The sequence below is a fragment of the Camellia sinensis genome, chromosome 8 (assembly GCF_055761805.1).
Source record: "Camellia sinensis isolate YWXY chromosome 8, ASM5576180v1, whole genome shotgun sequence".
NCBI lineage: Eukaryota > Viridiplantae > Streptophyta > Magnoliopsida > Ericales > Theaceae > Camellia > Camellia sinensis.
The window spans coordinates 25,597,821-25,613,866 of record NC_138968.1 but is presented as its reverse complement, the minus strand read 5'-3'; the positions used below and the strand labels follow the sequence as shown (position 1 = coordinate 25,613,866).

The window sequence follows — 16,046 nt, the reverse complement described above, 5'->3', positions numbered from 1 at the left end:
AAAAAACACACACTCCAAAATGAGTAATAACCACAGAAAACACACATATATTAACATGTAATGGATATTCTCATCAAATCCAATATGCACCAAGGACCACTCAAAAATTTCAAGCTTGCAAAACCATACTAAGAAAATCTTTTTGGGATTTTTTTTTTCAAAAATAAAGCAAGACAAAAAAACGAACAAGCACACATTTTTTTTTTCATTAAAAACAACACACAAAAACCTAAAAGGTAAAACAAATAAACAAATTAACACAAGTCAAATTTTCTCACCCAAACTGCTTTAGTACGAACAAAGTTGTGAGAATTGCAGTTCTTGGGTGGTGTCTTGACGTTGTGGTTCCTTTCCCCTGCAATAGGAACCCGTCTCGACATGGTTTCCAACTTCCTATTCCTAGGTCTAGGCAAACACACTTTCCCATGCAACTTATAACAATAAGGGAGAATATGACCATGCATACCACAATGATGACAAATAAAAACAGGGTGTACCTTCTTTTCTTTTACCTTACCAACTCTAGGAAGTTTAAGAAGTCCATCCTTATGTTGAATTTTTTGTTCCCCCTTTCCTTGAGTTCTTGAATCATAAGATGTGGAAGCACCCTGTTTTTGCTCTTTCTTATCACCAAAGCCAATGCCACTCTTGTCAGAACAAATTTGTTGAGACCCAATGATATTGTCCAAAGTCTTTGATCCTCTGTTCCAAAGACCAATGGTAGCCATAGCACACTTGTGCTTTTCCTCTTTTTTGATTATTAGTTCTTCCAAAGCAACTCGAGACATCTCGAGAGTTTCAATTTTTTCTTCATATGTTGCATAGATTTCCTGTAGCTCATTCCTCTCTGTCTCACAAGTCAAGAGTTTTGCACAAAGAGCTTGTCGATCATTAGAAATCTTGATGACTTCAATCCTAGCCTCGGAAATCTTCTCCTTTAGTTTGACATTCTCACTTTCACATGCTGTGAGTTTCATAGTGAATTTGCCATTCAATTTGGATAGCTTAAGAGATTCCTTATACAACTTTTCATAAGCTTATTCAAGCTCTTCATCATCACTTCCCGAGGATTCATCATCAATGGCATTCTCAACTAGGCTCTTCGGATCCTCTGTTCGTCCTTCAGTTTCAGAAGCCACCATGAAAGCAAGGAATTGTTTATGTCCCTCTTCGCCTTGATCTTCATTGTCACTTTCATCTTCATCAGATTCTGATTCATCATCCCAAGTGATGGCGAGGGCTTTCTTCTTCTTCAAACGAATGGGGCATTCTGAAGCAAAGTGGCCAAATCCTTGGCATTCATAGCATTGGAGTCTTTCAGAGTTCCCTTGTATCTTTCCTTTTTCCTTCTTGGCTATGGAATTAATTTTAAGTTTATCTTTGCCTTTGGATTTATGAGTATGAGTAGATTCCAAAAGATTAGGATTCTTTTTCAAAAAATATTTTTTAAATTGTTCAACAAAAGCAGCTATAATCTTGGAATCTATCTCACAATCCTCATCAGAATCATCTCCAACTCTATGAGCACTACTAAAAGCAATATATTTTTGTTTCTTTTTGAAATTCCTATGTGCCTCATAAGTTTGGAGATTTCCAACCAACTGATCCAGCTTGAGGTTGTCAACATCTTGAGCCTCCTCAATAGCCGTAACTTTTGGTTGGAACCGATCGGGCAAGGATCTCAAAAATTTTCCCACAACTTTGGATTCTGGTATTTTTTCACCTAAATTGAAGCTGGAATTTACAATGTCACTCAACTTCGTATAAAATTCATCAAAGGTCTCACTATCTTTCATTGAAAGGTTTTCGAAACTAGATGTGAGCCTTTGAAGTTTTGAGCGTTTCACTGAAGGAGTGCCCTCATGAATAGTTTGTAAGATATCCCAAGCCTATTTTGCGACTTTACAATTGCAAATACGACTAAACTCTTCAGGTGTGACAGCGCAAAAAAGAGAATTGATAGCTTTACTATTCCAGCTACTATTTTGGTAATCAATTGTGTCCCACTTTTCAATTGGTTTGGGGAAAGTTACTTCATCAACGGTAATTGTTGGTTCAGTCCACCTATTCATGACAGATTGCCAAACTTTTTCATCTATTGATTTAAAAAACGATCTCATCCGAGCTTTCCAAAAGGAATAATTGGATCCGTCAAGTAGGGGTGGTCGAACCATAGAATTTCCCTCACGAATTGAATCTATTATCACAAATCAAACAAGATCTCGTTCTAAAAGAATATTTTTTTAAAAAAAAAATAAAACGACCTGCTCTAATACCAATTGAAAAATCTAGAAATCCCTTAGATATTGATTTGTGATTATGTATCAATTTTAAGCAGTGTATAACAATCCCAATCAAACAATCAAAACAAATCGACACAACGATTTTACGTGAAAAAATCACAATTGGACACCTCCAATTGTGATAAAAAAAACCACAACAATAGCCACAAAACAATCCATTAAGAAGATATAAAGGAATTACACAGGTATACTCTCAATTACCTAGCGAATCCACGCCCGAATTGAACCAATCTCTATGTGTCTCTTCCAACCCCGTTTTCACCTCAGAATTGTCTTGATGATGAGCCACTTCCGGAATCCACCAAAGCTTCAGGCTCGAATTCTTCAGAATCCACCGAAGAACAACTCTTTCTCTTTTGTGTAGAATAAACACACAAACCATTTATGTATGCTTCTTAAATCATGAGTTGAATACTCAATAAAAAAACATTAAAGAAAACTAGCAAAATATCTCCAGATATAAACCTTAGAATCCAAAAAGAAGATCTGAAGAACTTGTCCAAGTTTTGGGAGAAACCCAACTACTTATAGAAAACCAACGTAATCCTAGTTCTGGAAGAAAACCAATTTCTTATAGAAATCCAAGAATCTGTGTTCGCGAGGTCCGCTCAAGCGTGTTAATTCCCGCTTGAGCAGAGGCTTCAAAATTTTGTGATTCATATAGGCTTCACGCTGCTTCACGCTCGAACGGAAGTTTCCACGCTCGAGCGTCGAATCACACCATCCAATACTTTTTCAGGCGAAATAGAGATGCTGTGAGCTTGCAATCCCCGTTCGAGCGTCACTGTCCCCGTTCGAGCGGGACAACCAAAATTGGAAAATCTGGAAAACTAGATCCTGTTACAACCTCGATTTTGATCCATGGAAATTGACAAAGGCACGATTCGAGTTAGATTCGCATCTAAACACTCATAGCCTCACTGAAATAAAAATACGAAAACAAATACAACTGAAAGGAGTTTTGTCAAACGGGATTGCCAAGAATAAAAACCTAACACATGTTATCACAATTCGTCTATATCAATAGTTTCAGTAGTTACTACATCAAAGCTGACAAGAGTACGGAATTGATGAATACGAATAGTATATGCTTTCTCTCATTCACTAGCACACGGGTGATGAAAATGAATCGAATTATTTGCTATCGGAGGTACTTAGATGACCAACTTGGAAATAAACCTATACCAAAGAAATCAATAAGTAGAATTACAAAATAAGACATGGCAATGATCAAAGTAGGCTCAGTAGTTACCTGCACGAAATGGTTTTCATTTACAAATCTTATGCATCTATCTCTTCGATCAGGTGTTGCAATCGGTACTGCTCTAAGTGGTAAAAATGTTGAGCATTGTTGAATGGATAAATGATAAAGAATGACGTGGTAATATGATGCTATCAAATGGTCCATGTCGGGTATAGTCATCCAATGATTAAATCTAGGGTCAGGTTTAAAGTAGGATAAGATAGAGGCAAGTTCATCAACCATTTCTTGTGAACCAAATAGTTGCACGTAGTACACTACATTCTAATACAGTTCAGTCAATAAGTTTTGCCTAACTTGTTACCAATCATCTTCACCTAAACTAATCAATCCAATTATTTCCCTGAACCACAATTGTCATTTGCTTGTACATCTTTTATGTGACGGATATATGGTCTCAACTTATCAGGAAATTGTTTGAAGTAAGAGATACGATTTGATTTAACCATTATCTCTTCGTGTCAATGTAATCAATATCTCTTTTTGTCGCATCATACTCTTTGACATGTGAACTAATAAGGATGTTTCCTTTTTGGATAATCTGCCAGCAAATGAGTGCCCTTCAAGATGTTCAGCAGGCAGATGATTGTGCACTCCGCATAAGACATGCAACATCCACTCATCATTTGTAGGTAATTTTTTCCCCTTTAATAGAAATGGACATCCACACTTTTTAGAACCTGTCAACCTCAATCGTTATTCCTTGATCTTCCTGTTGTCTCTACAGTAACCACTTCTTTCACAAGCAAGTGTAAGTCTTGGTTTTCTGTCATTACCTCCGGCATCTAATGTCTTTATAACAATGACAAACCCTGTCTTTTTCCCAACGTCAGAAGCCCATTTAATTAATACTTGACGATTACTAAAAATCTAAACATAATAAATACATTTACACGTCAAATTATTAATAAAACTCAATATAAATTAAAAATAAGAAAAAATTGTATTCATAAAAACACTTAACAAACCTCGTCTATAATGAATTCATGACTGGAGTTCACTAATAATGCAGTACTTGCGTTGTTGCAATGAGTATAAGTATAATCCTTCCAAGTAAAAAAATAAAAAAAAATGAAACTGGAAATACATGATAATGAGTAGTCGAACAAAATTAAAAAATTCGGTCTTAGGTTACTGGAAATGTATATTTTATTTGGCAATTGGTTACTAGACTTATATTTTTTATTCGGCAATGTGATGCCAGACTAGTTTTTTTTGTTCGATTTCGAAACACCGAATAAAAGTCAAAAAACAGTCTAGTAAAATGAAACAAAGACTTATCAAACAAATAAAAAAAACTCACAATTTCACTTTTTTGATGGTTCTTCATCACCATTGCTTCATCCATTGCTTTCTTTGATGATCAAAACACTATATGATTCTCACTTTTTGAAAAGAGATATGTAAGCAAAAAGAAAATTGAGAAAGGAAAAAGAAGAGTAGGGATTGAAGATCAAGGAGTGTAAGGAGATAATAAATATATTTAATTTTAGTGTTTTGTCCTTAAAAGTAATTTCACACATGAATAAAATTGAGAAAAAAGAAGAAGCTTATATGAAGGGTGTAAAAGAATAAAATAGTAGTGTAAGTAGAATCATTCTATATATATTCTCCTCCAGATTCTTTTGAAATGTAATGTTTTACAATATATAGTACAATTTCAAAAGTCTAATTGATGTATAGATTTTATCACATTGTGTATTATTATTTTATACTTTTTGTTTTGATTTTCTTTTTTCTTGGATTTAAAACTAATAATATTAATGGTGCTAATTATATAATGGTATTAAAAAGTGTAGAATGTGATTAAAAATGATGATATAAATTGTGCAGTAATACTAAAGACGAAGATATAGAAAAGTATCAAGAAAAATAATGTGTGAATCCCTACCATATAATAATTATTAGACCACATATTATTTTTTTTTGGTACCTTTTTTTCCTGAATTCTTGTTCTATAACATTATTCTTTAGTTATATTCAATTAAAAAAGAGCAATTGGAAAATATTGGGATAAATAAAAAATCTAGAAAAAATTTCAAGGGACAACAAAAAATGGTATTCAAATTTTAAGGGGATCAAATAAAATTTACGTAGAATTTAAGAATAATATACTAATTATATTATAAATACTCAAAATTATGTAAGGGTATAAGTGAAATTTTCTATTTTTGGGAGGGGCCGGAACCACCCCGGTCTTTTGACAGTTCCGCCCCTGTTTCTAGTAAAAAGTATATTTATTTTATATATTTCACTATCTGCATAGCATTTGCATTAGTTTTGATTGGTTTAACCTTACTAAAATGTAAGTCAATATAATTATGTGAAACTTTTGAATTAACTTTATTTTTCTAAAATCTCAATAAAAATAAGTATAATTTTAATTTACGCTTATTGTTATTGTTATTATTATATTTTTTACTCTTTAAGTTGGTATCTTTTAGATAAAATGTTTTATATATCATGAAGGCAAAGGTGCCGTTTGGTAACACTTACGTTTTCAGTTTTCAGTTTATATTTACAAAAATTTTAAAAACTCAAATAAAAACTTGTTTGGTAAAATTTTTGATTTATAAATCAGTGGTCTCAATTTATAAATTTGGCCAAAAAATGAAAACACAAAAAATGTGTTTCCATTTTGAGTTTTCAGTTTTTTTTTTTACCACCCACCACCAGCCATCATTTTCCACCACCAGCCACCATTTTCCACCACCGTCTTCCGCCTCCGCCACCACCACCCACCCCCACCCCCACCACCACCACTACTACCCACCACCCACCACTCGCCACTATCATCCACCGCCCGCCACCACTACCTACTTGCCACCACCACTCACCACCCACCTGCTACCACCACCATCCACCACCCACCACCACCACCGCCGCCACCACCATCACCCACCACCCACCTGCCACCACCACCCGCCACCACCACCCGCCACCACCACTGACTCGTTACCACCTATCACCTGCCACCGTCACCCACCCACCCACCCACCACCACCACCACCACCATCCGCCACCTACCCGCCACCACCCACCACTACCCGCCATCCGCCACCCACCTGCCACCACCACCTACCACCCGCCGCCACCACCACTACCACCACCACCACCCGCCACCGTCACCTACCCACCCACCATCACCACCTGCCACCACCCACCATCACACGCCATCCGCCACCCACCTGCCACCAACATCCACCACCCGCCACCATCACCACCACCACCCACTCGTTACCACCCACTACTCGCCGCCGTCACCCACCCACCATCACCACCCGCCACCACCTACCACCACCCGCCATCCGCCACCCACTTGCCACCACCACCCACTTGCTACCACCCGCCACCGTCACCCATCCACTCACCACCACCACCCGCCACCTACCCGCTACCGCCACCCACCACCTGCCGCCGCCACCCACTCGCTACCACCCACCACCACCACCCACCACCCACCGTCACCACTTTCCACCACCGTCTTCCGCCGCCACTTGCCACCACTCGTCATTTCTCACTTTTTTTATATTTTAATTTTTTTTTAAACATTTTGTCAATTACCAAACGCGTTTGTAGTTTATGTTTTTCTAAAAATAAACAAAAAATAAACAAAAACCAGTTTATAAAATTTTTGTAAATATAAACTGAAAATGTAAACGTTACCAAACACACCCAAAGTATCTTGCTTTGCAATACTTACGTATATGGTGTCAAATTAGATGAAGTTGTTGAAAACAGGTACTATTTTAGTTTAACCTCTGTATTTATTAATCAATTTATGAGTTCATACGTTTTTGCAAATTGCTTTTCATGTTTTGGTCATATGCTCATTGGATTCATTACATATTTTTGAAATGAAAATATGATGATATCTATCCTTGTATAGATTCGGTTGGCATATAATCTACAACTAACTCCCAACCATTAAGACCAACCTTAGATATTTTGTTAGGTATAATGACATTTATGCGTGAGTCAACGTGAGTGATTGAAGCATATGAAACCCATTTGGCTTAATCCTATTGTCTTGTTTGAATGTGATCCATTTAAAGTTAGGTACTTACGTATTGCTTTTAATAAATAAATTTATTATTTAATAGGTTCTATACTAATTAATGACGTTTTTTTATTAAAAGTTATTAAAAAATATCACTAATTATTAATTTTTAACGACAGTTTGAAATTTTTGTCACAAAAAATGTCACTAATTATAAGTTTTAGTGACAGTTTAAAAAAATATCACGAAAGGTCATTAATTTTTAACTTGCAGTGACCGTTTGAAAAATTTATCAGAGAAAAAAGTTACTAATTGTAAGTTTTAGCAATAATTTATAAAAAATGTGACAAAAAAAGTCACTAATTATCAATTTTTAACGACATATGTAAAAAATCGTCAGAATTATTTTAACGACGATTTTACTAGGGCTTATTAAGTCTAACTATTAAGACCTATTGATAATTTACCTTTTAAAATTGAGATTTTTGTATCCATAGTTCATATATATAATATTAAAAAATATTCTACTCAACGAATTTTAAAGGGTAAATAGTTTAAAAAATCAAAGTTAGCCCTATAATGGACCCATCAAATAAAGCTCTCTTAAATTGAAATGGCTCAGTTGAAAGATTCCAAACGCAATATTAAGGTAGGTTTAAATTGAGATAAGCAAGTTAAGAGATTCCAAACTCAATAGATGGATACACACTATGTGTGGGGCTTTCAGTCGCTAGTCTCTCTGAATCTCCTTACATTTAACAGCTCAGCTGCCATTTGTATAATACTAAAAGCTTGTTAAGGTTGTTTTTTCAAAAATGCTTTAGAGCTCTAATATAAGAGCTCTAATAGCTCTAATGGGAAGGTGGGACCCACTCTGATGTGATGTTTATGCCTTGTTTTGTTTTTGTTTTTTTTTTTTTTTTTTTTTGCTTTAACACATCACTAGAGCTCAAATTAAAGCTCTAGATTTAGAGCTCTTTAGCATTTCCCTTGTTTTTTTTTCACAAGACATTAATTGGTAGATAACCTACACTTGATATTTTGCAACTTGACCCTCCCAACTTCAAGCTATGTGACATACTAGCAAATAAAATAATTGTTAATGTCGTTTTCATGAAACATCACTTCCAACCCGATGCGTGATATAATTACACAAAAACATACATGCAACTCCTTGTTATTATGTTTTGGGCAAATCACTTGAACTTCCTTTGGTAATTGTTCAAATTACACTCATACCAATCTCCTCGTTGGTTTCAAAACTTAACTCTGTTAATGAAGGATGGGAAATGACAAAAATACCCTTATACCACCTACGTACCAACTTTGGATATCTACAAAGGTATGCAAAATAGAGAGGAAGAACTGGTGGATGAGGGGAAGATGTAAAATAATGATGTATTATTGATTGATGTCTGATTGTTGTTATATTGTATTACAAATCAGAGTGGCATTATATAGGAGAGGGTTTGGGTAGTAGGTGAGGGTGAATTGGTAGTAGGTGGAGTGTAGTAGGTGAGTGTGAATGGTAAATTCTAACAGCCCCCCGCAAACTCAAGGAGGATAGAAACTAACCAACTTGAGTTTGGAGAGAGGAATAAAACAAGAAAATACAGAAAAATAAAAACAATAGGAGACACTGTATGGTCGTGTCAGACCGTTGGTGAAGATACGGAAAGGTGGTGCCATAACGTTGTAGAGGACACTGGATGGCGGTGTCATAACGGTGTAGAGGACACTGGATGGGGTCATGTCGGACCGTTGAAAATGCTAACCGGAATCAAATGTCGGGACAGTTTATGGGGTCATGTCGGACCGTTGGAGATGCTAACCGGAATCAATGTCGGGACAGTTTATGGGGTCATGTCGGACCGTTGGTGAAGTTGCACCCTCAAAAGGCGTGCCCAATTTTATCAAAAGGCGTGCCATCAAAAGGCGTGCCCAATTCATCAAAAGGTGTGCCGGACATGATGGCGAGGCACGTGGGCGCCTTGGCTTGCGCGCCCGTGTGTCGTCTGTCGGCAAGTGGGAAGAGGCGCGCGATGCGCGTGGCTGCCTCGGCTATAAGACAGAGGCTGAGGCTGAGGCAGAGTCTGAGACAAAAAAACTGCGAGAGATATTCTGAGACACTCTGGTTTCTGAGAGAGATTTCTGAGAGAGATACTCTGTAACACTCTGTTGCCCAGAAAAATGGCTTCGTCCTCATCTTCCCGTGGACTGCTCACCCTCTTTCCCGACCTCAACGAGTCAACGAGAGAGAGAACTGGTGCGGTGGCACGGGAAACTCAACCAAGCGCCCCGGAGTTTGCTCCGTTGAACTTTCCGATGCGGTCGGTGGAGCAAAGAATGGCAGTGCAGTCAGATGTGGAAGTCAATCAGTATACTCTGAAGGTATGTGTGGAAAGCATGACGGCGGTCACAAACTTGTCGAACCGGCTGCAGAGTAGGACAAATGAGGTGCAGCATTTAAACTCCCAGCTGGCTCTGCTCCAACGCATGTATAAGGATGCGCGAGCAGAGATAAGCGTGCTAAGGGCAGAAAACAAGGAGCTGAAGCGGAAGGCCACCGTGATGTTCCGTTTTGGAGGTCCTCCATATGCTGTAGTGGAGGAGCAGGGAGAAGGCAACTTGCTTGGTGGTCTAGGAAGCACGGAGGCAACACCGTCAAGGGCCGCCCAGGATGGAGGCAAGAAGAAGAGACCGGCGGCAGAGTAGAAAAATCCCGCCTGTGGATGTGTGTTGTTGAATGTTGTTTTTTTTTTTTTTTTTTTTTTGTGGTGTAAAATGGTGATCGGGGTGAGCCCCGACATGAATAAAATAAGGTCGTCTTCTTCCTCTGTGTTGTTGTTTTTTTTATGTTTTGTTTTGTTTTGTTTTGTTTTGTTTTTTTTTTTTTTAAATTTATTTATTGTTTGTTTTTTTTTTTTTTTTTTTTGGTGGAAAAGGAAATAAAAGAAAGAGTGGAAATATCAGAAGGCGTGGGAATCGGAGAGCGAATAAATGGGATATAAAAAAATAAAAATAAATAAAAAAAATAGACAAAAAAGAGAAAGTGTACTGTCGGTGTTGGTTTTGTAGAAGAATAATAAGAATAAGAAGAGAAAGTGAGGTGTGCTTGAGTGTTTTGAGTGCAAAGAATAAGAAGAAGAATAAAAAGAAGAATAATAAAAAAAAGGTAGGAATGGGGGAATAAAATAAAAGAAAAGGATGATGAGGGCAAACTTTCGGTGGCTTGGTAAAAGATGGAGGAAAACAAAGATAAAAAAAAAAGGAAAAGAAAGGGGAGTGGCGGACAGGAGGGCATGGATGATGTTGGGGTAATATAATAATAGTAATAAAAAAAATAAAAGGTTAAACCATCAAGGAGTGAAACAGGGAGAGAAGGTAGAGAGAGAAACATTGATCAGCAATGGGTTCGTTGTCAGCACAGTGCGGTGAAAGCTCCGGGTGCCTATAAGCACTGCAAACCGTGTTCGGGTTCGTCGAATCACAACCAGAAAAGGAACTGTGCTGATGCGGAGGCGGCGTCGGTGTCGGAGAGGATTCAGCGCTCTTACCGAAGAACTGGGAGCTCTAGCCCGACGCCGAGGCTGTGGGGGAAGGAAATGGAGACGAGACTGAAGGGGCTTGCGAGCGGCGAAGCCACGCCGGCTTCTGGTAGTGGCCGAACCGAGTCGGTAGTGTTCATGGAGGAAGATGAACCTAAGGAATGGGTTGCGCAGGTGGAGCCTGGTGTTCGTATCACTGTTGTTTCTCTACCGCAGGGTGGGAATGATCTGAAGCGGATTCGATTCAGTCGTGAGGAAACAAAGAAAGAAGATTTTCTGGTATGTGTTGAAAAAAAAACTCCAGCGGGCAGCGAAGGCAAGGTTGCCGGCCGGCTGCCGCCGGAAAAAAAGGTATAGGCCTAAATCTTATGGCTCTGATACCATGTAAAATAATGATGTATTATTGATTGATGTCTGATTGTTGTTATATTGTATTACAAATCAGAGTGGCATTATATAGGAGAGGGTTTGGGTAGTAGGTGAGGAGTAGGTGAGGGTGAATTGGTGGTAGGTGGAGTGTAGTAGGTGAGTGTGAATGGTAAATTCTAACAGAAGAGACAATAAAGATTAGAAATAGAAAAAGAAAGAGAGAGAAACTAAGGGGAGGAGAGGAGGAAAAAAAAATGGAGTAGGGAGGGAAAAACTCTAAAAAATGATAGAGTGTACTTAAGGAAGACGGGAGAGAAAAATACTAGATCGACCACAATTTACTCTTATTCTTTACTGCATTCTCTGAAACCATAACCCTAACTAAATCTTGAAAGTGGTGTTGGAGGTTGCACTGGCTACAGTATGCAGTCACATTGTAGTTGTCAAAGAGTTAGATAGTGGGATGAATGGGGGTGTTGATATACACAGAGGAAAAGATAGAAGAGATAGTAGATAGAGGGAAAAGACAAGAGAAAAGACGTTGGGAGGGATAATTGAGTTTTTTTTCTTAATTTCTTTCTGTTTGTAATTTTTTCTTTTAATTATTTAAAAGTTAAGAATAAAATTGATGTTTTTATAATTTTTGATGACATCAGCAAATTTCCATTCACTTGTCTATAAGTTCATTAACAGTATAGATTTAAGGGTAACGTGATTAAATTTTTAGGAGAGGTTAGTGTCATTTTCTCATACTAGTGGGACAGAGTGTAATTTGGGAAATTACCAAAGGAGGTCCGTTTAATTTGCCCTTATGTTTTTCATTTGTTTATAATGTTTTATCCTTTTTTGGTAAAGAAAAAACTTTTTTCTTCCACTATTTGTAAGACTATTGGAATTTGTTATAATTTGTTATGGTAAATTACACTAATTTCTTTTGAAAATTGAAAAAAAATATATAATAAATCTCATAATTTTGGTATAATTACTTTTAGTAAATCTAAAAGGCTGGCTTTAATATAGATTTATTTGATAAGTTTTGTATAAAGAAAAGGTAAATTGGGAATTACTTAAAATGCATGGAATGACAAACAAATTTTTTGTTAGCGGTTCTTTAAGGGCATGGATATGCAAATTTAAAAAATTAAGGAACAACAATATAATTTTGTGAAATTAAGGGGTTAATATAATAATCCTAAATCTCATTGAATGTAAGTGTAATTTATCCTAGTATTTGTTTGAATTGAGCTTTTTTGAAATTTAAATTTAAGTAATTTGAGAGAACTTGAGGGGACTGTGGGGCTTACTATAAGTCATGTTTTGATAATCTGAACTATTCATTTTGTAGGGCTCTTTGTATATATCATTCATGAAAAATATTAGGTCGATTCGATAATTGTAAATTTTTTATTTTATCACATTTGTTTGTGAAAAAGTAGATGACAATTATATTTTTAAAAATAGACGATTAAGTTTTTTTTTAGAGAAAAACATATTAAATGTTATGATTATCAGATCAATTTTTTTTTTCATTGATACCATACACAGAGTTTTACAAAATAAATAGTTTATAGGATAAATTACACTAACACTCCCTAAGGTTTGGTTCAATTACATCCAACCCCATGACGTTTTGAAAATTACATTTCCATCCTTGTAGTTAATATTCTCATTTCACAAACCCACCTACTTATATAAAAAGGCAACAACTCCTAGTAGAAAAATAGAGAAAATTACATTGAAAAAAAAAAGTAAAGCAAAGGAAAAGAGAAAAAAAAAGGAAAAGAAAGTGAAGTAAGGTAAGAAAAGAGAGAGTGTATGGATTCAATCTCTTCATTCGTCTAAATAATTACAATGACAGGGACATCAGGAGGTGATATGTATTAAACCTAAATCTCAGGGGGTGTAAGTGTAATTTACTCTACTTTATATCATCACAATCAAACCTGTAGTGAAATCTACAAATCCCTCAAATTCTTTTAAGGGTAAATTACAACTACATCTCCGGAGGTTTGCTTAAAATATAAATCGCCCCATGTAGTTCTGGAAATTATATTCCACCCCATAAGGTTTATACTTTCATAACAAATAGACCATTTTATTAATAATTCATCAAATCAATTTATAATTTTTAATGATGTCAGAAATATATTTTAATTAATAATTCATATAATTGTATTATTATATAAGAGAAAAGTTAAGAATTTTATTTTTTCAATAAATTCTGTTAAATAAAAAAATTTGACAAGGGAGTAGTTGTAATTTTTCAAATTATAGAGGACAATTCGTACGTTAAGCAAACCTTAGAAGGTGTATTGGTAATTCGTCCTTCTTTTAAAGAGGACTGCTATTTACCTCTATTTTTCTTCTTAGAACCCCCACCTCCCTCATTTTTTTTAATTCCAATTTTGTTTCAACATAAAATTACACTTTTACACTCACTCCTAATCTTCTAACCCTAACCCTAACCTTAACCCTAACTGTAACAACCACCACCTTAATTACTTGCTAAATTATGTGATTAGTCTTGATTATGTGTTCTATGTTAATTATGTGTCATGTGTTAACAGATGCATGGTGAATAGGAATAAACCTGTCTAAATCAGTAAACCATAAGGTTAGAATTTAATATTTGGAATATGGAATTAAAGTCTGATTCACCGTAGTATGTTTCAATTTAGTGCAAGGAAATTAGATCATGATGGTAATTAAGTGAACTTGATTATGAATTTAAACTTGGAATTAATTAGGAATTATAGCAATGAGTTAGTCAACAAATAATATATATAAAAAAAAGGAAAATAAGATTTAGTGGGTTGTGTAGAGAATTGGAAGAGAGAGAGTTCTAGAGATTAAGAGAGAAAAAGAGAACCCTAAAGCTCAAGAAGCAGAAGAAAAGGAGAATTTGAGCAAATCTTCACAAATTTAACCATTTAAGGTAAGAATTTTTCTCTATTGTCTTGAATTTAAGTTGTGTTACTTATGAAATCATAGCATCTAAGTTGAATTAAGGAATTGGGTGGTGTAAGTTAATGTTAAGAACCCTAAAGGGCAAAAGTGTAAGAAATAGCTTAAGATGTTGTCATACATGACATTCTTCATGTTCAATCACTCGTTTCTTGCATGATTTTTGAAATGAGAAGGAACTTCCATGAATTTTGAAGGTTTGGAACTCAAATTTACATGGATTATGATTTTACCATTTTTATGTTAGATTTTGATCTTTTACTTGGAACCTTGGGTTTTGATTTAAACTTATGATTTTTATTTGAAGTTAGATTTGCCAAAGTCAAGTTGTTTTTGTGAATTTTGAGGCTTGAAATGCATGAAAAAGGAGCTAGTGTTTGAAAAGCTTGGGTTTCAAATACATAACAGATTTTCAGACTGCAACTCCACCTAGACCACTTGAGCGGCCTAGGCCACCGCACAAGCTGCCAGTCCTCCTTGGCTTAAAAATGCATTCTGCTTTGGCGTCACTAGTGCAGCCAAGGCCACCATACGAGCGGCCAGGCCACGACACGTGCGACAAACAGGGCAGGCTCAATTTTATTTTCTTTCCATTTTTCTGACTTTCGAGCCTCCATTTGCATGGTTTTCAAGTGTTTTTCATATGCATATGCATTTAATGAGCACAAAAGAAATAGAAGAACAAATATGAATGATTTAGTGAATAAATAATGGATAGGTTATGAACCGATTGAATGGATGAAATGTATTTTGAACTGTTGTACTTACATGTGTCTGTGTAGGTCAAACACCGCGTCCTAACCACGTGTTTCAAGGAGCTAACTGTAAGTAACAATGTTGTAAAGTTATGTTCAATTTCTAATTATTTTCTGAATGATATTATTAAGTTCTGTTTTTGAAATGATACTATTTACTGAATGAATGATTGTCTTGTTTTATGACATGAATTCGTGGCATCTATAACATATGTTACGGTTACTGTTACTGCTACTGTTACAGAGATCTTTGTTAGTTCCAATTCTTGGAATTTCTGTTTACTATATTGATGGCCATTATATATGACTACTCGGTCTTTATGACCTACTGTACTGTTCTGCTATTGGATGTACCACGTATAACTGTTATGATTTCATTATGACTCTGCAATGTATAAGATACTGCTTTGAGAATTGATTCACTGTTAAAACTGACTGTTTTCAATTACTGTAAGGATATCATTCATAAACCCCTTTACATAATTGTTATTCACTAGGTTCTAGCTTATTATTTATATATGTATGCAGGTGATCAAGTGCAAGACCGGACCTAATGGCATCGACCAACCCTCTATTTTGTGAAACTAATTGATGTGCCTCACTTCGAGGTTCCTACTGGTCAAGCTCTAAGGTTTTTGGGTGGTATGAAATTCACCATTTTGACGTTGTAATTAAGTGTAATAGTTTTGGTTGAAGGCCTTTTTGGTGTGACTGGGTTTTTTTTTTTTTGTTTATTGGGGTTTTCTTCCTAATTGATATTTTCTTTTGTACATAAGCTTGACATGGTCTATCATGGATGTGTACATATATGTATATAAAAATTCATTTTGTTTCATTTAAGTCTCA

General features: G+C 35.9%; 1 protein-coding gene across 1 annotated transcript; it reads left to right on the top strand.

Annotated features, from left to right (window-relative positions):
• Positions 1-10,806: 10,806 nt before the first annotated feature.
• On the top strand, positions 10,807-14,063 carry LOC114273118 (protein Brevis radix-like 3). Its single transcript, XM_082885026.1, has 3 exons — positions 10,807-10,881; positions 10,990-11,391; positions 14,049-14,063. The coding sequence occupies exons 1-3, from the start codon at positions 10,807-10,809 to the stop codon at positions 14,061-14,063; spliced, it is 492 nt and encodes a 163-aa protein (XP_082741152.1).
• Positions 14,064-16,046: the final 1,983 nt, after the last annotated feature.